This window comes from Balearica regulorum, chromosome 5, assembly GCF_011004875.1.
Source record: "Balearica regulorum gibbericeps isolate bBalReg1 chromosome 5, bBalReg1.pri, whole genome shotgun sequence".
In the NCBI taxonomy this organism is placed as follows: Eukaryota; Metazoa; Chordata; class Aves; order Gruiformes; family Gruidae; genus Balearica; species Balearica regulorum.
In genome coordinates, this window is record NC_046188.1 from 9,592,659 (window position 1) to 9,619,213 (window position 26,555).

The following is a 26,555-nucleotide window of genomic DNA, read 5'->3' on the forward strand; positions in this document are numbered from 1 at the left end:
TTATATAACGATAACCCTGTAACAATTAGGAATGCTGTCTTCTTAAATAGTACACAATTTATTTCCTTTATAAAGAGGTATTTTATACTTTCTCATGGCCTTGGCTAGGCTGGATCATCTAATTTGAATAACTTTTTTTCTAGATTTCAATGACTGTTCTCCTAACCCATGTCACAACGGTGGCCGATGCATTGATTTGGTAAATGACTTCTATTGTGAGTGTAAGAATGACTGGAAAGGCAAAACTTGCCATTCACGTAAGTGTTCTTTACTTTGATCTTTAGTTTATCCAAAGATTTGTTTTCTTTCTTCTCAAGAGACTTGAGTTCCTGAAATTTAAAATAAAACAATCACAGTGAAATAATAGGCATATTTTCATTACCTCTTCCAGTTTCCCAGCAACAAAATGGAACATTCAAAAAATGTATTCCTTCATGTTGTGAAATAGCATTGTGAGAGATGCCCTTAGATTCCACTCTTTCAGTTGTTTACTGTAATACAGCAAGCGGAACTATCTTTCTAGTACTGCTGCGTTTAAATATGATATATCTTTAAAAATAATTTTGTGATGAAAAAGTACCTGCTCTTAAAATTCAACAAGACCAGTGGAAATTAAAACTGGTTTATTGTGATGTATAGGTGAATACCAATGTGACGCGAATACTTGTAGCAATGGTGGAACATGTTATGATGATGGAGATACATTCCGCTGTTCATGTCCTCCAGAATGGATAGGAAGTACTTGCAACACTGGTAAGGTTAAATCATTTACAGATAAAGCTGGAAAAAATAGAGAAGTGTTTAAATACTTACTGTTTACTAAATAGGCACGCTGTTCTTCTAGTTGGCTAGGTCACAGCTGTTCCATTTGGCTGGTGACTGAAGTTTAGTTTCTTCCATTCACTTGGCATGATACTGATTTTTAGGAAACTGTTCTCCACGGGCTGCTTACATGGTCCTTTGCATAGCTTCTCTTAAGTGGATTTGGAACATTTGGACTTGTCTTGACTTCTCTGTTAGTCTTTAGAGACCCTGTGTAAAGGTTTTCTGGGGAACTTAGTCACTGACTTTGAAGATTCATAATGTGAATAAGATTGTGATCGAGAGGTATATGAGCAGACATAATCAGGAAAAATGAAATAATGTGAGTCTTCCTAGGGGATTTGCAGGATTACTGCCTGCTGCAGGGAACTACTCTTGATCTTTTTGGGGATTGAATGTAGTCTCATGGTACGTTTATTCTGAATATGAAACTTCCATTAGGACTAAGAAGTTGGGTGAAAGTAACTTAGTATAGTTTTTTTTTTTTACTTTAGATACAATTGCAGCATTTAAAATCTGAACTTTAAATACTAGTATTTTATTATGAAGTACAACTCATGACCTGGGTAACTCACTGCCGAAGTAGGAATTAGCAGTATTTGAAGGATGCTTACACAGATGGGGGAAAAGTAGATAATCTTTTTTTATAGATCTTCATGGTTTAATCAAATGACAGAATTGGGATGATGGTGAAAGTAAATGAGAGATTATTATGCCATGTGACTATTTTTTGGAGTCTTTTGACCTTCTTTTAAGTCTTGCACTGTTGACTTAAATGCTATTCAGGGTTGTTATATTGATATATCCAGATGATAGATACTTTTTGCTTTCTGTGCTAAATAGAGACCTTTTCTGTTTTCAAAGCTAAAAACAGCAGCTGTATTCCAAACCCTTGCATGAATGGTGGAACATGCGTTGGGAGTGGAGATTCCTTTTCTTGCATCTGCAAAGAAGGATGGGAAGGACGTACATGCACACAAAGTAAGACTATTCTCCTTTCTTCCTCTGGGATATTAGGAGTGTCTGGCACAGAGCTGTTAACTGAAACAAAGCAAGTTTATAGAGTTCATGTGCCAAAATATCTGAATCATTCAGGGTGGGAGGTAGGTAAAGAAGATCATGCTCGAGTAATGAATGAAGACCTTGTCATGCGTGCTTTTTTTTTGCACCTAGTCTCTGCCAAAATAAGACTGTCTTCTATAGAAATATAATTTTGGGAACATGTGCAGAGCAAAAAAAAAAGTCACAGAAACACTAATTTTAATAATGAAAAGTATGTGGAAAGGAAGGCAGTAGTGTCTATTCCATCACTTTCTTTGAGGATAGCAGTTAACTACTTTGACATACCAATACAATGAATTGGTTAGGTGGAGTAAAACCTGCAACTCTGATTTCTATTTTTTTTTCCAAGGTGTAACATGGGGGGGGGAAATTCTAAATATGAGCTCTGCTTTTACTCTAAATATACTCTGAAATTAACATTCTACTGATGTATGCCCTAATTAGCAGTTTTAAAGCTGACAGTGCTAGTTATAAATGCTAACAAATAATTTGGAGCCATTTATAAAGGAAAAGATTTGTTTAAGAAATCTGGCTAGTTGCACATATACATACGAAGTGCCAAAGTACTAGTAATCCTTCAGAAAGCTTTTAGAGCCTGCTTGAATTATCCACTACTAATGCAACCAATACCCTGTTTTATTTCTGTTATGTTGCCATTATGCTGCATATCAGTCTGTGCTGTTGATACATCAAAATGCACTGAAGTTGTAAAATTTTGCATTTCTCAATCTATTCATAGAATTTAATAGTATAGTATTCATAGATTCATAAATTCTATGAAGAGAATTTAATAGTATTTCATTGGTCTGCTAGGTCTAATTAAGTTTGCAAGTATGGAAGTAAAGGTTCAATTCTGTATTATTTTTCTTTGCCTGCCTTAGTTCAGGAGACACTATATTTGATAATAATATACGCTTCAAAATAAATAGCCACTAGTTACACTAGTCTGTATTCTTCTTTTTTATAGATACCAATGACTGCAACCCTCATCCATGGTAAGTATGCGAACTCCAGTACTATACCTATTGTGAAAATAAAAGTGAGCACAGTAATATGGATAGCCATTCCAGATTAGAACTAATTCTACCCTAAAAAAATTGAAGCCAGCCTCTGTAAAAATCTTAAAACAATTTTTTGCCATGCCTTATCTGTTCTTTGACAGCAACAAAGACCATAAAACAGTCCTGAGGTGATTGATACAGGAACAGATAAAAGCATTTTAGTGTAGTCTTCATGCCAAAACTAACCAGTAAATTATTGGGATATAAAATGAATCAGACTTGATAACATTTCAAGCATCTATGATTGAGTTTTAGAAAAAAAAAAAGACAAATCAAAATTAAATTACAATAAATATAGATAATATAAAAATGTCCTGTTAGATCAAATACTATTTATACATGTGTTTTAAAAATAAAATTTTTTGGAAGACACAATGGGAACATTTTAAATATAGAGGTTATTTATGATTGAAGGGGAAAAAACTGATATGTGGATGAAGTAAACATCTACCTTATCTTTCTCTGTCTATTCCAGTGCAATAACCTGTACTTCATGTATTAAAAAAACCAACAAACCCCTTGCAAAAGTTCGGGCTTTCTCCATATTCGCTTTACAGTGCTGCTCTATCTCTTTTTGAGTTCTGTTGATACACGTTTCCACACATGCATGCACTTTGTAGTGTTGCTGTTTTAACAGGTGACTTACTAAGCAATATTGTTTATTTAACAATATTCCCATCAACAGAGAAAGCATAGAATGTCCCCTAAAGAGCAGCAGAAGGTTTAATTAACAAAGCTTTAATTAGAGACCAATGAAACAATGTAGATGGCTTATTAAGTAGACTCATATTATGAATTAGCAGGGACTTTTTAATCCTACGTTGTTGAATAGTGAGAAAGTCTATGAATAGGGACAATAGAAATTTGCATTTGAACATGCTGCGTGAGCCCCATGGTTTTTGCTCATCTTTAGACTAGTGAATTTACCCTGAGAACACTTGGTGTAATGATAGGTTTATTTTTACAGTTACAATGGAGGCATCTGTGTTGATGGTGTGAATTGGTTTCGATGCGAATGTGCACCTGGGTTTGCTGGTCCTGACTGCAGAATTAGTAAGTACCTGTATGAGTAAAGACCTGAAAGATTGTACCATTTTACACACGAATTGGAAAGAATTCCGTGACCCTTCTTGCATTAGGTTAGCTGAATTGCAAATATGAAGCAGAAGCCACCTGTTAGTCAGCCAGGTACTGATACTTTGTAAATAGTGGCAACTTATGTTCCTTTCCTTTCATTAAATGGAACTGAAATGAGGTGGTTTTAATTATACTCTGAATTGGTCACTGGATTTCATCGGAGGTTTCTGAAGGTTCTAGGGTGTTAGCTTCATAGAAGCTTATTAAGTTTTAAGTTATTTTCTTGATAAGCCACTTTATAAAGATGACATACATCACTAGGTGTTCCATTTAACGTTAGAAGCAGAAATCCACTGAGACATCACAAATGAAAACATCAGGAGTGCAGTGCTGGCGTGTGAATAACAGAAGTGTGATGAAGGTCTTTCAAAGCTATAAAACCTGTTACACTGCAATTATCCTGAAGGGTAGAAACTGAAAAGGGGGAACAAAAGACCTTAAAACTACATTGAAGATATGTGGAAGAGTTGGTTTGGTTTGGTTTTTTTAATGGAATATTACCATTTTGACCTGCATGTGATAGATATCTTTTACTTTATTTCTATCTCTTTGGAAGATTAGACTTTGAGTCTTCTGTAGCCTCAAGGCTGTTGGCCTTGGTCCTTCCACTCCAATAGTATGGTGGTGTGCTTTCAAGTTGAGATTTCATCCTCATTCTGGCAGATAGTAAATGAGCCAACACCTCTAGTGGAGGGTGACTGTAGCACTTGTGGTACCATCAGCTTAGTGATCTCTGCATATAGAACCAAGGATGGCCGATAATCATGTTTCTGGATCCAGATAGACAGTGAGGGATATTGAATTCTCTTTTTCCAGACAAGAAATGCAGAGGACTATTTGTAGTCAAAGACAAATACTGTGCATTTGTAATAGGACTGCAGACTTTTTTTCTTATTTAGGCTGGTATAGACAAAAGGAATACCTCTGACAAAAATGCCTTTTATGACTGGTAACAGAAACAGAATTAAGTCTCTTAATTTCAACATAGAGAGGCTGGAAAACCTTAAACCAATATAGCCTGAAGAGAGGAGGAAATAACAGTTAAACCTTGTAGTAGTTTATATACTTCTATATTTGCATAAAACTTCATCTTGGAGCACTTCTGAAAGAAGCTAGAACAGAGCCAAAAGCTGTTCCATGTTCATTTGGTATTTTCCATTGCCTACTTGGGTAACAGTCCCACTAGCACCATTTATCATGTTCACTTTCTAAGTCCAGTCCTTTTAAACACAGAAGATGAGCTGATACTGTGCATCAGTCAAGAATTGGTCTTTAAACAGTTTTTCTGAGGGGTTGGAGTGGGCATTAATTTTCTATGGAAGGAAACCTTTTGAAAGATGCTTTGGAAGAGAATGGTTGTGGTTGAAAATGAAGCAGTTGGTGCCTGTGGCTCACAACTTGATAGGTTGGTTTCTGTTGTCTTTGTAAGACTTGCATAAATTAGTATTGGTCACTTCCTCAGGATAACAAATACCACGTTGCTGTGCATCTGAATGGACTGTGCTTCCCTGTCTTTTTCAATAGATTTCTGTGGCTAAGCCTCTGAATCTTTGAAGGTTGGGGGGTTTTTAAGAGGCTTTTATGCTAAGTCTGTATGTAGTAAACTAATCTACTCACTATTTCAAGGTTATTAAGGAAAGTAACATCAAATGTCTGTTACAAACTAAACTATTACTCTTCCTTGTGGCGAATTCTATTGCAGTAAGTCACTTTCTGAGCACTGTTGAGCCAATTCATTGTTCAGCTCTTGCACTGTGAAAACTTCCTGGAAGCATGCACTTTTCTAGGAAGCCTTAATGTCTGAGATTAGTGCCAGAACGGAATGTGGGATTTCAGTTCTATAGCTGAATGTGGAGAAGGCATTAGCACCTTCAGCTGTCCAACACCTCTGCTCTGTGAGATGAGTCAGCATATGACTGCTGCTTTGATCACCAGAACTTCAATTAGGTAGCAACTATGAGAAACCTGTTAGAGGTTACTGCTGAAATGGTAGAACTATCCAATTAGGAGATTAATTCTGAAGCCAAGCTGTCTTTTGCTTGTTAGGAAAGCAGGTATTGTCAGATTATGTCTCAATAAATGTTTAACTATAAAGTTTTATGTTCCCACTGTTGAGTTTTCTCTATTTTCTATCTAGATATTGATGAATGCCAGTCTTCCCCGTGTGGATATGGTGCCACTTGTATAGATGAAATAAATGGATATCGATGTACTTGTCCACCAGGAAGAATTGGTCCTAGGTGCCAAGAAGGTATTCCTATATCTGCTATCAGCCTTTACCCAAAAAACAGTAGGGTACAATGTAGCCAATATAGAGTTTATATACAGTAGTCTGATGTGTAAGGAACAGTAGCTAGTATTTTTTATTTGAATAGCTTCATTAACTCAGAGGTGAAGTGTCTGAGAGGTGCTTTTTTTTCTTAGTGATTGGAATTGGAAAGCCTTGCTGGCTTAAAGGAATGACCTTTCCCCATGGCAGCAGGTGGGATCAAGAATGTAACAACTGCCACTGTTTGGATGGCCGTATTGACTGCACCAAGGTAGGCATTTTGACCTATTTTCTTAAATCCTTCTGGCTGAAAAAAACTTACTGTTCTTCATGCACAAGTTAATCTTTGGGGTTTTTTTTTTTCCATCTAGACTCTTGCATAGGTCTCCCCCAAACTGCCTTTGTTTATAAAAAGTGTCTAATCACTTCCTCTGCCAGAGTTTTGCAAACACAGTTTTAGAGCCCCTAAATTTTGTGAAACGTTAGTTCCAAGGTAAGGGACATGTAGTAAGAAAAGTTTCTTCAGTGGGTAATAATCTCCTTTTTGTATTGTCCTTCTGTAGGTTTATGAATTGGCAAATTGCAACCTTTGTATATTTATTATGGACTGTACCCTGGTGGTTGTGACTTAGAAAGTATAAGACTAGTCTAAATGCAGATGGAACATGTTAGTATACATGCGCCAAGCCTTTCAGCCTGCCTGAGATAGTGTTTCTCAGTGGATTTGTGGTATCTGTGCAGCTTTACATCACAGCTGGAGAGAGACAAGATCGATGCGGCTTACAAGTTGTAGGGCTAGGTGGGAGGCTCCAGATGAGTGCTAATAGCACTTAGAACACTGCCTGACACAACAGTCTCCCATGTTTCACTAGAAGCACCACTTTAAAAAAACCTCTGGGTTTTATTAATCTGTCCAGCCTTAATCGTAATTTGTTTAGCTAGGTATGCACTGTAAGCAAAGAAATAACTAAATCTTGCACTTAGTGATTTAGAAATGCTATTTTTAGACCATTTTATGGGGTTGTGATTTCCAGTTTGAGATGTATTCAGAAGATAACAGTACATGAAGGTAACTAGAATCTAAGAAATGGTAGTGTAGTAAATGCAACTTAACCGTTTATGGTGTTTGGTCTTTCATGTGTAATAGAACAAGTATGCTTTCTTGCTGAGAATTGTGCTTTAAGAAATCATTAAGTTCCTAAACTGATAGCTGTATAGTATTATATAAAATCTTAAAGGGAATGTCATGAAATAGAGCTGTGTTTGGAAGCTTGCTGCACCTCAGTAACTTGGGTGTACCAGCATACTGTTTGCTTTTGGGAGAGTGGTTGAAGTGACAGTGTTTACCACCACTGTGTATCAGCTTTTAACATCGTCAGCATGCTCTGGCCAGGATCTCAGAATAAATATCAAAGAGAAATTAATCCTTGTGGAGGTGTTTTTCCTTCTCTATTATAGAAATTTAGATGACTAATTTAAAATAAATGCTTGAAGAACTTCTGTATAACTCAGTTATGTGGGACAAATCTGTAAGCCTCTAAGGAGAGATGCCCAAGCAGTGGTGTCTTGGGTAATTTTTGCGCAGTTTTTACTCTTTTGTGCATAAAAAAGTCCTTGTTTTGTGGAAGAGCAACTCCATCCACTACTAGGGCTACAGCAATATGGAAACATGTATTTTTTGCAGTTGGTAGTAGATCGTGACCATCTTATGTGAATTGCTTATTCTGATTTGATGTATAAGAGCTATTAAGTGTAACAGTACTTTGTTCTCTTTAATTTCTAGGTGTGGTGTGGGAAAAAACCTTGTTTGTTACACAAACACTGGGATAATTCAAATAACCAGTGTCCCATGGGTCAAGAATGCCAGGAGAAGTATATGAAATGTTTTCAGCCACCATGCACAGACTGGGGAGAATGCAGTGCCTCTGAACCTCTGCCTGCTAATATCAAGTGTCTGCCTAATTCTGGATACTTGGACAATGACTGTGCTAGAATTACTTTAATTTTTAATGGAGACAAAGTCCCCCAGGTGAGAACAGAATTATTAATGAAATATGGCAATATATGTAGGGATTTATTCCATGTCAGAGCATGGAAGATTAATGTTTCTAATATAATTCCTTGCTGTCATAAACCTGCAAAATTTATTATTAAACTCTTCTGTTGCTATTAATTGTGCTTTGTCTGAAGGGTGAGGCAAAATTAGGGTTTGTACTGAATATTTTGTTTTCTTTTTTTAAATCTCGAATAACTAAATTCTTTCTTTCTTTCACTTCAAGATGGGTTCAGACTGTACTAGGATAGTCATGCAAGCTCAATTTCTTACCTTTCATTTCAAAACCCTGTTCTTCACTTTTCTGCCTTCTTGCTATTCTTTACTGCCTTCTTCATCGGGTCTCAGTTAACTGCAAAAGCTCTGAAGATGTTTATTTTTATGTACTATTTTTTACTTGAACTAAAGTCATACCATCTCTCCCTTGCTTCTAACAGGGCACTACAACTGAAAATATCTGTTCTGAAATTCGGTATTTACCAGCTACTAGGACTGTTTCTAGGGACAGAACTCTGATAATATTATGTGATCTGTCTTACTCCACAGAGAATGCAGTGGAAGTTGCTATTGTAAGTATGAGACTTGTATTACTATGCATAGGAAAATGTTTTCTTCTTAGTTTGAGCTGGGGGAGGAGGTTGTTCATGTTTGTTTCACTTCAATGTAGATACTACAATCTGTGGCTTTGACTGCAAAGTGATTTTGTGATCTTACAATTTCCTATAGCTGAAACTGCAGGTTTCAATAATAACAGAAGGCTACTGCAATCTCCTGATAAGTTACCCTAATGACTAATTCAGCCCAAATTAGTGAACAGGTGCCTACCTGTTCTGCCAGAAATCTTGGGCTATTGACCTTATCAGTAAGGAGATCTGGTTGCAGGTGGCTGGATTGGATCTTGTAAAGAAGTTTCTGCTGTGCATTTAGAGTCTAGCTGCTTCATTAAATACATTGGTGTGAAGTGGGAAGTAGAAGAAGGTGTAAGTTGAGTAGATGAAAGTAACTGTTGTCCTACTGAGCTAAAGACCTGCTTTAGAGGCATTTACAGCCCAGTCACTCAATGACTGTGTATTGCTTAGTTTCCAAGTAAAAAGTTCACTTTCATAGTAAAGTGTTCAGGCAGAAACTGGACTGTCTCCACCGTAAAAAACATGCTGAGCCATGATGCAGGAAGCAAAGTGTATGGTATAAGTAGAGCAGACTGTTATTAGTCCAAGCTTCTATCTAGGTAATTCACATGTCTTGAAGTGTTCCAAACTATGACTAAGTTTAGCTCAGCACTGTAACATTGAAGTCAACTGCCTTTTTATTTGAGGTATGTTAGATTAGCAAGTAGGCGTGTTACCTACCAAGTCTGACACTGCATCTGCTGTTCAGACAGAGCCAGCCATGCTATTGCTACAGTAAGCTACTGTCAGGTAGATTCAACCTAGGGAACTCAATCAAGATGTAGCTAATTTAAATAGTAGAATTCCACAGGTGATTGCAATAACTTTTTTGTTTTCATATTCACTCCATTTAGTCTTTTGTCCCACATCGAGATGAACAAGATAATAGCCTCATACAGAATGCTGCTAATACAATAGTAAATGCAATCACTAAGCGGCAAAACAGCACTGTTATGTTGGCAGTAACTGAAGTCAAAGTAGAAACTATCGTTGTTGGGAATTCATCGTCAGGTAAGGTTCTCGATGCATACATGCTGTGTGTGCATAAGCATTTTCTGTTCCCCTACTCAATCTTATTTTTCTGTATATGTTGGGGAAAAAGATCAGGTTGTTTTTCTAATTGCTATTACTGACTGAAGAGAAAGTGGCTTTAAAATCAAGATTCTGTGCTTGTCTACTAGTTTAAACTTAACCTCATTCCTTGCCACTGTTTTGGCTCTGCCTGCCAGCTCCATTCTCCAGTCTAAGCATACCTTTCATAAGATTACGTGCTGTTCAAATCCTTCCCGATTCTCCTATGTTAACCTTAATCCAACCTCAGCTCTTGATGCTGCTGCACTATAGAAACTAAGGCTGTGAGGTAATGAAATTTGGGGAGGGGGAAGACGCATTGGTGTGAGATACCAAGTCTCTTCTGAAGTGCTTATGTATTATTTACCTTAACAAGAGTTAAAGATGTCTAGTACTTGGCCATGATAATGTAAGACTTTGCTTTCTCTTTCAACATGTGTTTCTCACTAGTGCATAGCTGGCTTAAAATGTAGTGCTCATTCTTCTTAATGAGGATATGGTGTAGAGAGACCTTTAGCTCTGAATATTGGCTCTCCAAGAGCTATGCCAAAATAAGCAGTTGCATGCCTGTGTTCCTGCCTGGGGGAGGCGGGAGATGGTCTTGTGGAAGACCCCAGGTAGGCGTTAGTTTACTCAGTTCAACTAAGCCCTAGAGTGGAAATCCTACAATGGTAGGAGACTCTCCCAACTTTTTCCTAGACCTTGCCAACATAATCTTCTGGAAGATCTTCCACCCATAGTCCAAACAACTAGTAAATTGCCTGGTTCTACTTCCCTTGCATTGCCCTTCTAGGAAATGCCTTTCATTTGTTAAAGCCTTGGCAAATGTACTATTTCCTCAGCTTCCCTGAAGGAGTGTACCAGCTTTGTTCTTGTCTTGGAACAGAAATTGCATAGATGATAAAGAATCGAGCTGAGATTCTGACATACCTCAGCCTTTCTTCTGGTTGTGTGTTAATTACTAGGGCAAAAGGAATGGGGATTACTTTGCCTCCCACCTCAATAAAATTCAAAGATTCTCTGAAGAAAGTGGATACACTTTGATGTCTCTTGCAGCTAGTGCTAGAGAATGGTTTCCAGACTCATCATTTTAATATGGATGCTCAGTATTGACCACTGGCCCCTCGTTCTTTAAGTGGAGTTGTTATGAAGTAAACAGTAACCTGGACTCTCATGTTCTTTGATTTGGTTTGTTGTTACCCCTTAATTGGGTGAGGTAGGTGGAAACCTATCACAAAATGTGGTGTAAAGCCCTATGTCTGTGAGAATCTCACTTCTGTGGGATACTCAAATGGTCTAGGTGGAGATGATCATTTAGACACTTCATTAATTTCTCTAGCTTTAAGAAAAAATATTCTGAATTTGGAATCTATGTAGAGATAGTTCTCTGTATAAGAACCTTTTAAGTGAACTTGGATCCACAGTCATATGACAAAATGATGGATGTAATAGCAGTGAGAATGCAAGTTTTGTATTCTAATCTTGGAGAAGCCGGTATAAAGAGCTCCTTTTTCTTTCAAGTATTTCTCCTTATTCATGGTTTAGTATTAGAGTGCTTATGAAAAATGAGAATAGCAGTTACTCCTAAGAGTACAGTCCTTCCCCAAACTGCTAAAATACCATTTTTAGATCCCATGAGGCCAAGCATGTTCACAGTTTATTCATCCCCCTTTACCAGAAGGAAATGTTTGAGAATGTGTCATATTCCACCAAACAATATGTTCAGAAGACACTTTAACATTAGAATGAAAGTGGTGTTGAAGCAGTTGGTTGTTCTTGTGCAGCCATTTGCAGGTTATTCTGTAACCAGTTGTCTTAAAACTGCAAAGGGAATTTATGTTTGGATCAGGGGTTAGAGTGGTAGGTTGACAGCATTTGTTTGCAGAGCTTTTGAGCAATCCTGCTGTCTCTACAAAAAGCAAAGCACCTCATGTCTTACTGCCTCTTACCATGTGTGAATTTTTGCTTATCAAGGAGAGTAGAAAAATGTTACTACCCTGTCCTAGCTGTAAAGCCCTTGAGGATGGCAGGGAGGGAAGTCTAAACATAGATAAATTTTTGGGAATGGCTTCCTAGAGAAATAATCTGGTCCTGTGTGGCTGGGAGAGCACTCGTGGGGTTTGTGATTGGGAATGTGGAAAAAAGCAATTGCTCAACTCCTTTTGTTTATTCATTGAACAGTGAAGACTCTTATATCTACTGGCAATATTCTGCTGTTCTATTCTGAAGTAAAACTGGAACATCCTAAAGAGTGTATGATTGATTTTGTTACATAACTCTAACCTGAATGTTTTTTGAGGTAGTTGGTACATAAATGTCTGGACTGGATGGTAAAGGACTCTTTGTTCTGATTCAAGTGCCAGTACTTCTAGAGCAACTTAGAGGCTAGCACTCTTTTTAGCCTGCCTCCTACAAGGATAGGAACAAAAAAAGCTCTCAAATGTAGCATTTCCCCCCTCATCATTAAGCAGGGAAAGCTCTAGCTTAGTTTAAGCTAGCAAAGAGTGTTTCTAGATGGACTAGTGCATTCAGACAGTTAACACTGTGCTGTAATGACACCTTATTTACTTTCTCCTAAAAAATTCTTTCTAGGGCTAATCTCTAGTAATGTATGGATGCTTTTCTTGCAGATATCTAGTTCTGTTAACTCAAGACTTTGTTTTTTTCGTTTGCCCTCTAGATTATTTGGTTCCAATTCTTTGTGCTGTATTTAGCATTGTATGGCTGACTTGTATAATCATCTGCGTGTGGTGGACTCGGAAGAGAAGAAAAGAGAGAGAGAGAAGTCGTCCTCCCAGAGAAGAGGGTGCCAATAACCAGTGGGCGCCTTTAAATCCCATAAGAAATCCTATAGACAGATCTTACAGTAATAAAGACATTCGTTATGAATGCAAAAACTTCATATCTCCTCAAAAAAGAACTTGTGATGCAGTAGAGGAGTATGTAGAGTATGAGGAAGAGGAGGATGAAGAGGAGGAAAGAGATGAGGAAATGGACAAATTCCTCTCTCACAAACTTGCAAAGCCTTTGCCAACAAAGGCATCTGACACATCAGAGAGCAGTCCAGTAAAGAAATCCCATCAAATAGGCAAAATGGACAACAGATCTGTAAAAAATGTGAATGCATCAAACTTTGAAGGCAGTAGAGACTAACCTGTATTTGGAATGTAGGCAGGCTGTGCCTACACTTACTGGGGAGGGGAAAAATTTACATCTCCACTTCGCATCAAGGACTAAAAATATCTGGAGTCAAATGTTCATAGTTTCTTTATTTTGTGTAAAAAAAAAAATAAATAAAAATAATAAATAAAATTTATTTTGTTTCTTTAGCCTTGTATAAATTATTCAATGACTGTCAGATGAAAAAAATGAGTAATCTTTGATAGTTGCTATTTTTGTAAAGTTTACTTATAATACACTTGCTGTGTGGCAGAGGAGAGGTTGTATTTTCAATATGTGTAAAGTTTATTACAAAAGACTGTACACTGTTTACAGAATGTATTTCTTTTTATTACTTGCTCTAATTTAATGGTGGCTTTAAAACCTCCTGGTTGAGGAAATAGTGTGAACTTTAAACTGCTTTCTTGACTTTGAATCTCTATTAATGGCAGCTCACTGCACTTGTTACGTTAGTAGCTTCTGTAAGATTTTTTCCAAATTTGCCTTACACACTTTGTAATAGGAACAAAAAAAATTATAGAGATCTTTCAACTGTGGTTTAAAAGTGGCCTTTTTATTTCTGTTTAATTATTTAGAATTGCAGTATTGAAGCATGTGACAAGTGCCTTGAGATCAAACTTTTTCTATAGCAACTGTCAAAGACTGCCATATCAAGATAGTAAAATTGTGAGAACTCTAGGTTCCCCAGCTGACACAGTTTATTTTCTAATAGTGAAAGTGCTTTTTTGTAAATATGTACATATTACATGAATCACTCTGTATATTTGATTTAATAACTTAAATATTTTGGTCTTTTTTTTACATGTCATTCCTTTTAATTTATGTTGCAGAAAAGGAGGTTTTATGGCAGTTTATAAGACTTTTTTTGGTATTATGTCCAGATTAGAAAATGATGTTAATACAATCAATGTTAGGAATCTGTTGGTCATTTGTATTTACATAGGAACATAACCACTTATGTGTAAATAGATCCAGAAATGTTTGTTTATCCCCATGTTCAGCCCATCTCAAGAACACTAACGGGTGCATCTACTGTACAGTACCAACATAGCGAGGCATTGTTTTTTCTTTTGTGAATATGTTAATTACATGTGGTATTACTTTTTTGCGTTTAAATACAGGCCTAATGAAGGGAACAATATTTTCCTCAATCTTGTTTCTGTTGTGCTTTATTCATCTTTTGCTCTAAAGGAAAAAAAAAAAAAGGCTGGCAAACTCAGAAGATGGGAGTACCTCATTAGAAATGGTTACTTGTAATGGAAGGCTTATGCATTTTTTTTTTTAAAAGGCTTTATTATTGCTATTAACTGGGCAAACTGTAAGTTTATTTTAATTACTGAAGAAGCATAACACTACATACACCTAGTTACCCTACCAGTGAGAGGAGCGGATGTTGGAGTATAAACTCTGGCCCATGAACAATGTAAACATGAATGTTTTGAAACCAGTTATTTTATACAGGAATGCAGGATTTGCTTTGCAGGATCTTCTGTTTTAGTACATTTTTGTTTGACATGTTCTTAAAAAAAACTTTCAGAAAAGAAACTATTTATTAAAGCATTTTATAATGATGTTTGTTGTAACTTTTTTACTTGTGCTAAATATTCAAAACTTATTTTGATAACCTGGTTAGGAGTTAGTTTAGAAAAGGGTACTATCCTTCTCATGTTCCCCAGTATAATCCTGAGTATTTAAACCAAAAACACTTTTTCTGCTACTCTTGTAACTTTTTGTACTGTAATGCTGCTGTCTTCCATAATCTAATAAAATGATTCCCTCATTGTGTGTAAGATACTTCAGATTGTGTTTGCTTTTTAAGTGCCTGGAGTTGTGATGTGCTGAGGCTCAAGGAAGGAGTGCTAGTCCTGGCTTTACACAGGGTGCTTCTGTAACCTGAGCTTCCAGCCTGCACCCAGGCCCTGATACTTCCTGAGCCAGCTGGGCAGCCTTGTCCTCTGCCCACTCCTGCACTGCTAACAATTTGTGTAGGAGGTGGCATCCCTCATGTGAACTAGAGGCATAAACACCTTCAGCACCTAAACCAGGACTCTCCGTACGCTGCCTTGTCGCAAAGGACAAAGGCTAGTTTTAGCTGACAGTTACTGACCATGTGTATGATGTGCATTTTTTGCAGTGGCTCTCCTGCCAGCTGCCAAGCAGAGGCTTGTTTAGCAGTATCGTTCTGCTTCCCTGAGTGATAAGGCGGCTGTTTGAGCACGCAGGGGCCTGAGGTGTTCTTGCTAAATTGAGCTGTATTTTTAAGTAATACCGTTCTCCTCTGTTTTGCAGTCATTCTGACCTTCTGCTTGTCATGCTCCAATCTTAGTTTAGTAGGTCTATGCCTGTTTGTCGTGGTGACTTTGGGTGGCTTTTGTATAGCATATTTTCCATAGTAAAAGGTGAACTCTTACATAAGATAACAGGGAATATAAAAGTTGAATTTTTTCCTAGTAGCTATCAACCTCCAAAGCAGATTTCTGGATCCTTTGTTGTTATTGTCCTTGGAGTATTGGCTTCTCTTTCTCTTGATAAGCGAGAGCTGTTTCTAAGTCAGTTCTCAAAATCAAATTCTATTGTTATCAAATATCTTTTGGTGGGGGAGGAGAAATCCAAAGCTGAGATAAGCAACCAACACTTTTTTTTTTTAATGATGACTTTCTAAAATCAACTCCATGGTGCCTTGGGAAAACTTAGTGGCTGCTATTAGCTCCTCAGAAATAGCTGGACCAATGCTATAACCATTCAGGACAGTGCCAGGCTAGGAAAACGTCTTTGTAAGATGTGCTGCAGTAGTTGTGAGTACCTGCTACAGAGAGCAATTTCTGATACTCACAATGTACTTAAAATAGCTGAAAGAATGCTCCTTGCTGGAGGCTTTACATGAATACAAATAAATGTAGTGGGTGTTGCTGCTGCAGGCAAAAGGAGACATAATAGATTTTTATATGCGTATAGAATAAGACTGTGCTGTTCTGCCATGCAGCAGTGAGCTGGGTCGCTGCTCCTGAAGGTGCTAGTTCTGCTGCTCTGTATTACTGAAATAGCACATAAAGTAATGGGGTCACAACAGTGGTCATCACCCACTGTCCTAAACAAAGGGTCAGAGTGTTCCCCCATGGCTGGTACCGTGGCCAAGGCTTGTTCCACTGTGTGTTGACAAAATTAGCGTGAGCAAGCATTCAACTTGGTAGTGCTGTTTGCCTGCCAAAAACATGAGTTGCTTTATGCCACTTTCATGTGATGACCAAGGGTAAGTTATGTAGACTGAGATAGGTGAAACAAGATGAATACAAGAGGAGGATGAACAAAAAGTAAAGTTTTTGACTTGCTGCATAGTTTAACCTTAATCTGTTTTATATAGATTTTATTTCTGTGCTGCTCTTAAATTGTCTCCTCCACATCCCCTTATTCAGTAGTTTTGTTTCCTTTTGACTTGTTCAACATTTCATGTAAAAATTTGTACGTCTGAACTTCTTGCTGGTGCACACGTGCTAAGCATTATGTTACTTGCAGAATCATATCTGTTGTAAGAACTACATAATGAGGAATATCAGTAAATGGGCTCTTCCTTGAGATTTTTTTCTAAGCAGTGAGTAGTTCCAGGTTAATTTTTCTTCTCTAATGCTCTTTTCAAGATCTGATGCTAACCTGAAACACTTGGTGAGCTTGATTCTTTTATCTATTTGCTGTTGTCTGGTTTGTTCTCCAGCAGACTGTAATTAGTCCTCTTGAGGTCAAGCTTGGATAGGAAGTTATTTCATATAGCAAAATAACACACTGCTGGCTCATATTTTTTCAAGAACAACCTAAAACTTAAAAGGCATTTTAGTCACAGATTGGTAGGGGTTGGAAGGGACCTCTGGACATCATCTAGTCCAACTCCTCTGCTAGAGCAGGATCATGTCCAGTTGGGTTTTTAATATCTCCAGAGAAGGAGACTCCACAACCTCTCTGGGCAGCCTGTTCCAGTGCTCGGTCACTTCCTCAAAAGCTGTGGAGGACACTAGTTGGAATGCTACGATAAGGGATTAGGGTAGCATGGAGTTAACAACTTGCACAGGAATGTGGGTTGGTGGTATCTCTGTCTCACTGTTCTTGAGTGCTGATGGCCTATCATCCTCCTTTGGATGCAACAGAGAAGGGATGAGCCTGAAGAAGAGTCCAAGTAGCTTGTGAACCTTCCTAGGCAGTTAGTATCCCTTCTGTCATGCAGTCTAGCTGTGACCTTTGGGAGGCTTATTGTGAGCCAGGAGGATAGAGGTTGGCTTTGATTTTTCTCATTTCTCAATAGAAAAGTAGGTGTTTGAGTCACTCTTAGTATGAATCTTGATTTGGAAAAATGCTGTGAATCTCAGACTTGCTCTGTTCAGTGCTGCAAAGCAGTCCCTAACTAGCCTCTTGTCCTTATTTCATCACAGATGGTGGAATAAAGAACAGGCTTGTAAAGGAACAAATGGTCCCCTTGGGAATGAGATATGACTAAGCCCTTCCCATGTTCATCCCTTTTACAGCACCCGTTCTTATGCACGCAGTGTTTCTATATGGATAGATATGTGGAACTTTTTGCTTTTGCTCTGTATACAAGTGATGTCTTTCAGCAAGACAGCAGGGACTTTAAGTGCAAAAATTTCTTCCTCAAACACTTGATTGTAAACATCTGCTTTCAGTCAAATGTTTTTAAATGAATGTCATAGGTAACATTCTTAATTAGGATGTCTTTTTTTTTCCTGCAAGTATCACTGAAGTCCATGGTTCATTGGGTCACCTTTTCCATTGCAAAAGCCAGTAAAATCTGGGTGGTTTGTATGAATTTCCTTTTTACACCATACATAATACTCCTGGAGCAAGAAGAAACAGACATTGTAGAGTGGTGTCTGCATTCATAGCACCAAGTCAGTCTTACAAACTTGCTGGACAGGACCCAACTTTCCTGTCTCAAAGTGAACAATCCAGGTTATTTGCAGAGAATCAGCATGGTTTGCATGAGGCATGTCATTTCCCAAAGACTGAACAATGCAGTTTTGATAATTCTTGCAGCTAGTAAGTGCCATAGTTCATACCTATAGCCTGTTCCTACAACTGTGCAGATGGAGCACATCCTTCTCAAAGGGTACTTTACAATGTCTTTACGAGAGGAATATATAAATCAGCTAGCTTGAGTGAAAAATGACCAGGTCTTTAGAAACTCATAGGAGGAACTTTAGTTAATTTCTTTCCCTGGCAACAAAACTGCTTCAAATTTTTCTAGATCAAGAAAAAAAAATCATGGAAACCTTAGGCAGTGTTTAGGAGGGGTTATGCTTTTGTTCATGTTGATGATACTCCATCCATATTTCTCTTTATAACCACAGTAACACAAAAAATGTGTGCTCTTCTGAAAAGAAAACTAAGATTTCTTTTTTTTCAGTGGTGGATAAGGCAGAAGGATCACTTCTCAGATGTAAATGTGGCAATCCTGTAAGGATGCAAGACCGTGACTAGGGAGTCACACTGTTTTCTGGTCTATGGGTTCCCAAGAGAGACTATCACTTTCAAATATTCTGTCAAAACAACCCCACAAAACCAACCAAATGCAAGTCCTTCAGCCCTGTTTGGTAGGGAAAGGCTTATTAACTTGTAGATCTTTCTCAGCTGCTGTCCTATCTTTTCTCCCACCCTTCTGAAGGAGGCTTCGGTTGGAGGGGACTTCTGTGGCAGATTTGCTGTGCCGATAGGCTACATATGAAAGAAGGTTGAGCAGGGAGCTGCAGAGCAGGTTTGGAAACTGCTGTGGCAGCAGTGTGCGTGAGGCCTTTGAAGGCTTGGCCATCTGTCTGGAGGCATAACCCTGGGCATAACCCCACCTATGAATTAACAAAGCCCTACCTGTGGGTGGAAGTTGATTCAGCCAACAGCTGCACTGGTGCAGATCAAAGGTCCGTCTAGTCCAGTATCCTGTGCCCTGCAGTGGCCAGTGGAAGATGCTTAGAGACAGTGCAAGAAAGCAGCAAATTGCAGCGCGAGCCCTTCTCATACCAGCTTCTGTCACCTCTTCTCCGTGGCATTATATCATCCCTTTAAGGCTTTCAGCCTCCACAACATCCTGTGGCAATGAGTTCCACAACTGCACAGTGAATTGGGTGGAAAAGTGCTTCCTTCTGTTTGTTGTGAATGTGTTCCTTGATACACGTGAGTACAGTAAGCAGTTGTTCCCTCTGCAGAACATTTGGGATTTACAATGCAGACACCCCTCTTTCCCTAAGTCTTGGGGTTCAGAGTCCCAGTCTCTTTCGTCCCCACTGGCAGAGATGCTGTTCCATATCTCCAGCTGTTTTTCCTGTACGAGCTCCGTGCCCTTCCAAATTACTCTCTGCCACTTTTGAGTTGGGATGACCAAGAAGCAGTGCTGGGAAGTGGGGTGAGAGGGTCCACGCTGGGCCTGAGCGTTGTGATCCCATTTGGGGCAGGGAAGGTGCAAACATGCCAATGCCCAGGACTCGTGCATGCAAGGCTAGTAGAAGAACTCAGAAAGCTGGCAGAACTAACCCTGAAGCCTCCCCAGCGAGGAGGAGGCTGAAAAGGACGTGGGCATCACTGAGTGTGGAAGAGGGGTATGTTTTGGGGAATGCTACATCAGTAAGATCCAGAGATGAGTCAAGGAGACACCACGTGGCATTGCTTCATCCCACTTCGATTTCTCTGCTGCTGAAGAACTGTGCAGCAAGTCAGAGCCGGCACAGTCTTCTTCAAAAGTGGTGTATCCATAGTCCTGTGCTCTCCAAGGTGAGACCAAAATGGCCACATTCATGCTGTGCCTCCAGCGCTCGCTGTTTGCTGTTGGAGAGGCAAAAGGGAGAAGGAAGAGAAGGAAGAAGGGTTGAGTAGCTGGTGGCTGTTGTCCTGCGCCCAGCCGTGGGCAGACACATGGTTTCCACACCGTTATCTGGCAGAGAGTGGCAGCTCCTGTTCATCACGGGGCTGCCATTACTAAAAGCTTTCCCACGTCTCAGAACTGCAGCAGACAGCTCCTTGTTTTAGGAGCAGAGGAAATACACTGGCAGGGCTTTTCTAGGTCCTGGTGCCTGCCAGTGCTGGAAAAAGCAGCAACATAAACAACTTCAGAAGTGGCTCAAAATTACACTTTTGTGTATTTAGGAGACATAGTTTTATATAAAGTTGTAAGTGTTACATCATTTTCAAATAGTATATGATAGATGTTGGGGGGGGCGGGGGGACGTCCCTCTTTTTGCACCCTTGTTAGATGCAGTCCCAGGACCTGACCTCTCTGTGGATCAGAAATTCAGGGACAGTTTGTATCTGTTTCTGCTTTTGCCACATGGTACCTCTTTGGTGGTCCCTTCACTGATGTATGTCTACATAACTGGGCTACACTCCAAAATCCTCTGTGAGTTACTTACAAGGAGGTGTAAAGGGACATGAGAAAGGGCCGTTCGGTGCTAAAACCCCCAGCCAACCTGCGCCGATGTGCAAGCCAGCCTTTGCTCCAGCCAAGGTGACATCCCTGACCTGGCCTGCCTTCCGTGGGGCTGAAACTCCCCAGGCAGGGCTGGCCCCTCCACAGGGCACCGAAGGTTCAACTGCTGCAGCGTTTTCTAACCTCCATGTCCCAAAAGCAAAAGGGTGAGTGCAGCAGCTTCTCAACAGGAGGGAAAATAAGGCATTGCTGGAGTTTGGGCAAATTAAAAGGTGAGTGTGGATCAGCAGGCTCTCCTCTCTATTTCTCTTCTCCTTCCCATTTTTTATTTTTTTTAATAAAATGCCAAAAAAAAATGTAATTTGTAACAAACAGCTCTGCTCTTTTGCAACATCCTTGAGCACACACTGGGCAATGCGAGGGTGCTGCCTTGGTTCCCTGGACCCCGATGGGCTGCTGGGGGGTGCCTGGATGCAAACTTCAGCCTGGCGAGGGTCCCTGGTGTGGCGGCATGGGGACAACCCTCACACATGGCCCCCAGGCGCCACGGATGCGGTGGGTCGGCAGGGAGGTGTTCTGACAGCCCGCTGACATCGCTTTCAGTACAGATAAACCAGCGAGGTTATCTCAAGTGCAGCAATATCCTCTAAAAAAGTGAGGAGGAGAACCTACTTTGCACTGTGTCACCATGGATAAAAACCTGTTAATGAGCAGCAGTGCTGGAAGCGGAGACCCAGCACCTTCTACGGGCATCGTGTGGCAGCAGCCTGGGTGCATGGGACCTGCAGCAAAATGCAGCAGAGGGACGACATGGCCAACATTTTCCAGCCTGGGTGTTTAAATTTTGCTCTATATTTAGTGCCCTAAATGAGTGCTTTGATTTGCAGTGTTTCCAAGCACCTGCTGCTTCCATTGACTGTGGTGGTCTATATGGGTCCCAGCAATCCTCAGGGTTAAGCTGCTCTTTCTACATGCCTAAATTTGGGTACTTGGGTTGTGAGCTGCGGGTGCTATATTCTGCTCGGGTTTGTGTTTCTCCTGCTGTGGGGTATGGTGCTAAACCGGGGTTTGTGGGCAAAGTGTTTTCAAAATAAGCATGGCTTTGATTTGCCAGGTTCTGGTTCAGCTCATCTGAGTGATTAATCATTTACTGGAGCAGAGAGCGATTAAAACTTCTGGAAATAAAAACTGAATGAAGGCGGACTACTTTTTCCTAGCAGCAGATGCCCCGTGCATGCACATCTTGGCCGCTGTGGTCCCTCTCTTTTGCAACGGGAGTGTTTTCATGACCTGTCCCCTGCACAGCCAGTGGAAATGCTGTGACGCCGACTGCAACCATCCCACTGTCAAAACCTCCAGCTGGCTGTGACAGCTCCGTGGGCACCGCTGCCAGCCCAGCCGGCACTTGCCTTTTAAGGACCCCTGGTCTGGAACAGGGCATAAACACTTTTCCCTTTCATGCTCCTTTCCAGGGCAGGTAATTTATGTATCTAGGTAAGCACTGGCAACCATGTCCATGTTTCTGTCCCTTTGTAATATCCTGTTGTTGCTTTCCAGAGAAAAATACCAGAAGATACTCAAGGTTACTTCCTTGGCATGCTCTGTGTGTTTTCAGCCTGATTGTATCTGCACTGCTTAGACATTTCCTGACATGCTGTATCTCCCCTGCTCCTGCATCACAGGCTGAGCGTTAACTTTGCATGCTTTGCTGCAACAGACCTCTCTTTCCTGACCACAGCCCTGACTCTTTTTCAGAGGCTTGCTTCCAGCCACGATCCCTCCTTTCTGCTACTCCCACTTTCCCAGATTGCTCCTCAAATACCTCTTCACGGTGCTTGATGGACGTTGGATGCTGAGGCAAGTCTTTACCCAGAGCAGGAGATGAAGAGTGAACGTGGTGAGGATCAAACGCCCACACAAACACGGGCGCTGCAAAGGGCCCTCAACTCTCTTGCTTCAAGGCAAATGACATGTCTCCAAGGTGGTTTTGAAAAGTGACTCCCATCACAGGCTGACTGCCCCAAGGCTGCATCCAGACCACGTTGCTCTGGTTCTCTGCAGCACCTGGACGAGACAGAGCAGCCCCAGGATCCTCGCTTGTGCCTCGTTCACTGACCTGCTGCTGCTCCCTTTTCTCATCCAGTCCCTGAGAAGTGTGGGTCCAGGTTTGTGGTTCCTCATTGCTCCAGGATGCATTAAGGAGATCAGAGTGTGCACCCATCTCCACTCCCAGGCCTGGGCTTCAGCAGCACGCGGTCCAGCCCCCGGCACAAAGCCTGTATTGCGCGTGATGCTGCAGATGAAAGCTGTTGTTTGTTTACAAGCTTTCCTCAATTAGAACTCATTTGCTGCTCACACACTATATTTAAAAGCTCATCTATAAATCAGCGCTGGTGATTTAGGAGTGCCTGTTTTGTTTTCTTTCCTAGATACATATGATAATTCCTCCACCTGTTAAAAATCTGTTACTAATATTTGCTGTTAGGTTTCTTTTTCTTTTTTTTTTTTTTTTTTTTTTTTCTGCCAGGATAGCCAGAGGCCTACAAGTGTTTATTTAACCATAGCTGATTATTTCTCATAAATCTCCCTGTCTGCAAATCCATTTGAGATCAGGCAGGAAAATGCTTTGCGATCAAGCTGGATTTGATCAAAATAAGCAGAAAGTTTCAGTTTGAGCATCTTGGCAGCCTGGGATCTCTTCAGAGCCACTCTCTCAGAGAGGCTTTCCAACACGCGGCTCCAGAAGTACAGAGGGGATAAGCTCATGTCCCAGCGTCACTTTGTAGACCAGTGTCCTGGCCAGTGTCATGGGTCCCGGGCGGTGGGGCAGCAGCAGGAGCTCTGCCCCATGGGGTGCTTCCCCGAGCCCCCTCCAGCCTCAGGGGATGGCTCCAAGCAGAGCCACTGCGCCCGCCATCGCTGACCTTTTAGCTTAATTGTTACAGGTCAGCTAAGTGGGGAAAAATCTGATTGGATTTTTTTGTTGTTTCTCAAGGTTATTGTTTTTACAACTTCCCTGTCATTTTCTTTCTATTCTGTTTATTCTTTGTTATGCCTTTTCGTTAATCCATTACAAACTTATCACCCGATGTCTATGTATACAGGACGTACGTGAAAGCTGGAGAGGGACAGTTTACCAGGGAGTGTAGTGATAGGACAGGGTTTAAAGTGAAGGAGGATAGATTTAAATTAGATGTTAGGAAGAAATCATTCACTATGAGAGTGGTGAGGCACTGGAAGAGGTTGCCCAGAGAAGCTGTGGATGCCCCCTCCCTGGAAGTGTTCAAGGCCAGGTTGGATGGGGCTTTGGGCAACCTGGTCTAGTGGAGGGTGTCCCTGCCCATGGCAGGGGGGTTGGAACTAGATGGTCTTTGAGGTCCCTTCCAACCCAACCCATTCTATGATTATATATGATTCTGATTTTTCAGAAAATCAAATCATTAGGATCAGATTTAGCCATGGGAGGATAACTTTCAAGAAAAGTTTTGTTGACATTGCAAAGCCCTTACTATAAAGATTGTCCTGTGCTAGTGTGCACTTATTTTATTTCACCTTTCCATGAGTGAAACTTGTGAGAGCTCCTGAGCCAACTTCCAGTGTAAACTTAGGAAACTCGGGGTAAGCCCAGGATGAGAAGACAAACTTCCTTGCTGTACAGGTGAACTGATCCAGCAGACTTCCCAGGAAAGGGAGTGTGCCCAAGATTTGACACCTATGGCTCTGGATTTCATCAGTTGTTTCTCCCAACTAAACCTGTCCTGCCACAGTCTTATTTGTAGAATTTTCCATTTTAATATTTTTCTGTTTCACCCACTGAATGTTTATGACACTCAGTGTTTGGAGAGACCAAGATGGGTTTTCCAATGGGCTATGAACTGGGTTGCTAACAGAAATGTGCCCACATAGATATCTGATTGGGACCTGGCATTTCTTTCTCCCATGTCCCTGGACCTTCCCTATATTTCATGCTTTAGCCAAGGGCCAAGTGCCGACCCCTGTTTCCCACTTCCACGCCATGCAAGTCCACAGAACCATTCTGGATTTTCTGCAATGTGCATGAATTTATTTTTTTTTTGTTCCCTTCATAGTTTTTAGAACAACTTGAATGACTTTGTCAGGAAACATAATCTTGAGTAAGATAGAAACAAGAAAGTTGAGTCCTTGTTGTATCTTCCATGCTATTTCCATCTCCGATGTATTTCCTTTCTCAAATTGCTTCTCTCCAGAGTCACACTCTGCCAGAGATAACTAGGTGGCAGTGAGTGAAGAAAGGAACAGTATTGTCTACAGCTTTGAACCATGAATAGCCTTTGGAAAAACAGCAGCAGAGAGAGATACAAGTTCACGTTGATAAAGCGGGTTGCCAAGTGACAGAAGACTTGATCCTGTTTCACTGAAGTTGGTGGTGAACTCCCACGGACGTCACTTTTATCGCTGCTCCCAGCCCATCTTGGTACCATCCACCACCAGCCTGGGCAGAGCATGGGCGGATAGTGGCCGTGGGGGTTTCTGCGGGTGTGGGGCTGGCTTTGCTGGTTGAGCATCCTTCTGCTGCAGCCACTGGCACCAGGGTAATGTGCACCCATGAGAAGCAAGGTGGGTTAGCCGAGGTTCAGCTCTGTGCTGATGCTGTAGAGTGTGCTTTGGTTTTGTGTTGTTGAAGGAGTGAGCCCACATGCATGCACGTATATACATCATACTTATGTATATCAGGGCCTCATTAGCCACCAGTTTTTAAGCAAAAGCCCCAGCAGACAGCATCTGCTGCCATTGACCAGTCACCACTGATGAAGACTGAGGCCCTCAGCTCTCTGTTGGTATCACAACTCATCCTCAGTTCTGGCTCCATCAGCAAAAGACACCTCTCACTGTGTCGGTCCAAACGCCGGTACGCTCCTCAGACGGCACAGCGGGCCGATCTCATGCAACGGGCTCACCTCCCTGGCCCTCCCCCAGACCCGCTGCTGTGCCTTCGCCAGGTGGTGGAAGGGGATGAAGCAATTTAAGGACGCTTTGAGAGCTACCCGCTACCCTACTACCCTTTTCTGCCCGCTCGGCGCATATGACATGGAACATCGGGCAGCCCTGCAGCACGGTCCCTTGCTGCTGTCACCGAGACCATTCATCAAAGCCCTGCGTAATGTCAGCCAACAAAGGGAAATCGTTTTATTTCGGTGCCTCCGAGGGGGCTAGATGAATAGCTGAACTGCAGCAGACTAATGGATTGAGCGGGGGGGGAGGGGGGGAAGCGGGATGGGACATGGCAACAATTTGCTGGGAGGCGTGTGGGGAAATGTTGTCGCAGCGATGAGGAGTGGGAGATGGAGTAACAATGGCTCCGGTTTACATTGTGCTGCGCCGGCGCTGTGATCTGCTGCCAAGATCAACTTGGGAGAGAGGAACTTGAAAATAACACGAATAGTGTGGCAAGAGAGATACCCTACAGCATATCCTGCTCCCTCGGACTTTGCCTTTGAGTCAGGAGTGAAATATTGGAGCTATTGTGGTGAAGTGAGACTTAAAAATAGAAGGAAAAATTGCTGCCTTTTTTTTTCTTTTTTTTCTTCTCTCCAAGGGGACATTAATTGTTTTTAAGTTGTGCTACTTCTAGTTTGAGTCAAGAAGGAAAACACTTCAAGGCATTGAAAGGGCTAGAAAACATGTCACTCATCAGCTGCGGTGTGAGGGCTGCCCCTTATCTCCATTGCCATAGCGATGCTGCTGCTCTGGTTACTCTCCCCGATGGGTTTCATACCATTCCTCACATTACCCTCCATGCTCGATATCCTTTCATAGGAGGCCTGGTTAATACCACAAG

At 41.0% G+C, this 26,555-nt stretch overlaps 1 protein-coding gene across 1 annotated transcript in view; it reads left to right on the forward strand.

The window, feature by feature from the left end:
• Nucleotides 1-13,450, forward strand: part of JAG2 (jagged canonical Notch ligand 2) — a 70,131-nt gene extending 56,681 nt beyond the window's left edge. Inside the window, exons 16-26 of the mRNA XM_075753392.1 lie at nt 144-257; nt 640-753; nt 1,687-1,803; nt 2,852-2,879; nt 3,913-3,998; nt 6,220-6,333; nt 6,507-6,622; nt 8,135-8,380; nt 8,842-8,973; nt 9,927-10,083; nt 12,824-13,450. Of these exons, the coding sequence (XP_075609507.1) occupies nt 144-257; nt 640-753; nt 1,687-1,803; nt 2,852-2,879; nt 3,913-3,998; nt 6,220-6,333; nt 6,507-6,622; nt 8,135-8,380; nt 8,842-8,973; nt 9,927-10,083; nt 12,824-13,296 (1,697 nt within the window). The 3' untranslated portion in view covers nt 13,297-13,450. The remainder of the gene's footprint in view (nt 1-143; nt 258-639; nt 754-1,686; nt 1,804-2,851; nt 2,880-3,912; nt 3,999-6,219; nt 6,334-6,506; nt 6,623-8,134; nt 8,381-8,841; nt 8,974-9,926; nt 10,084-12,823) is intronic.
• Nucleotides 13,451-26,555: the final 13,105 nt, after the last annotated feature.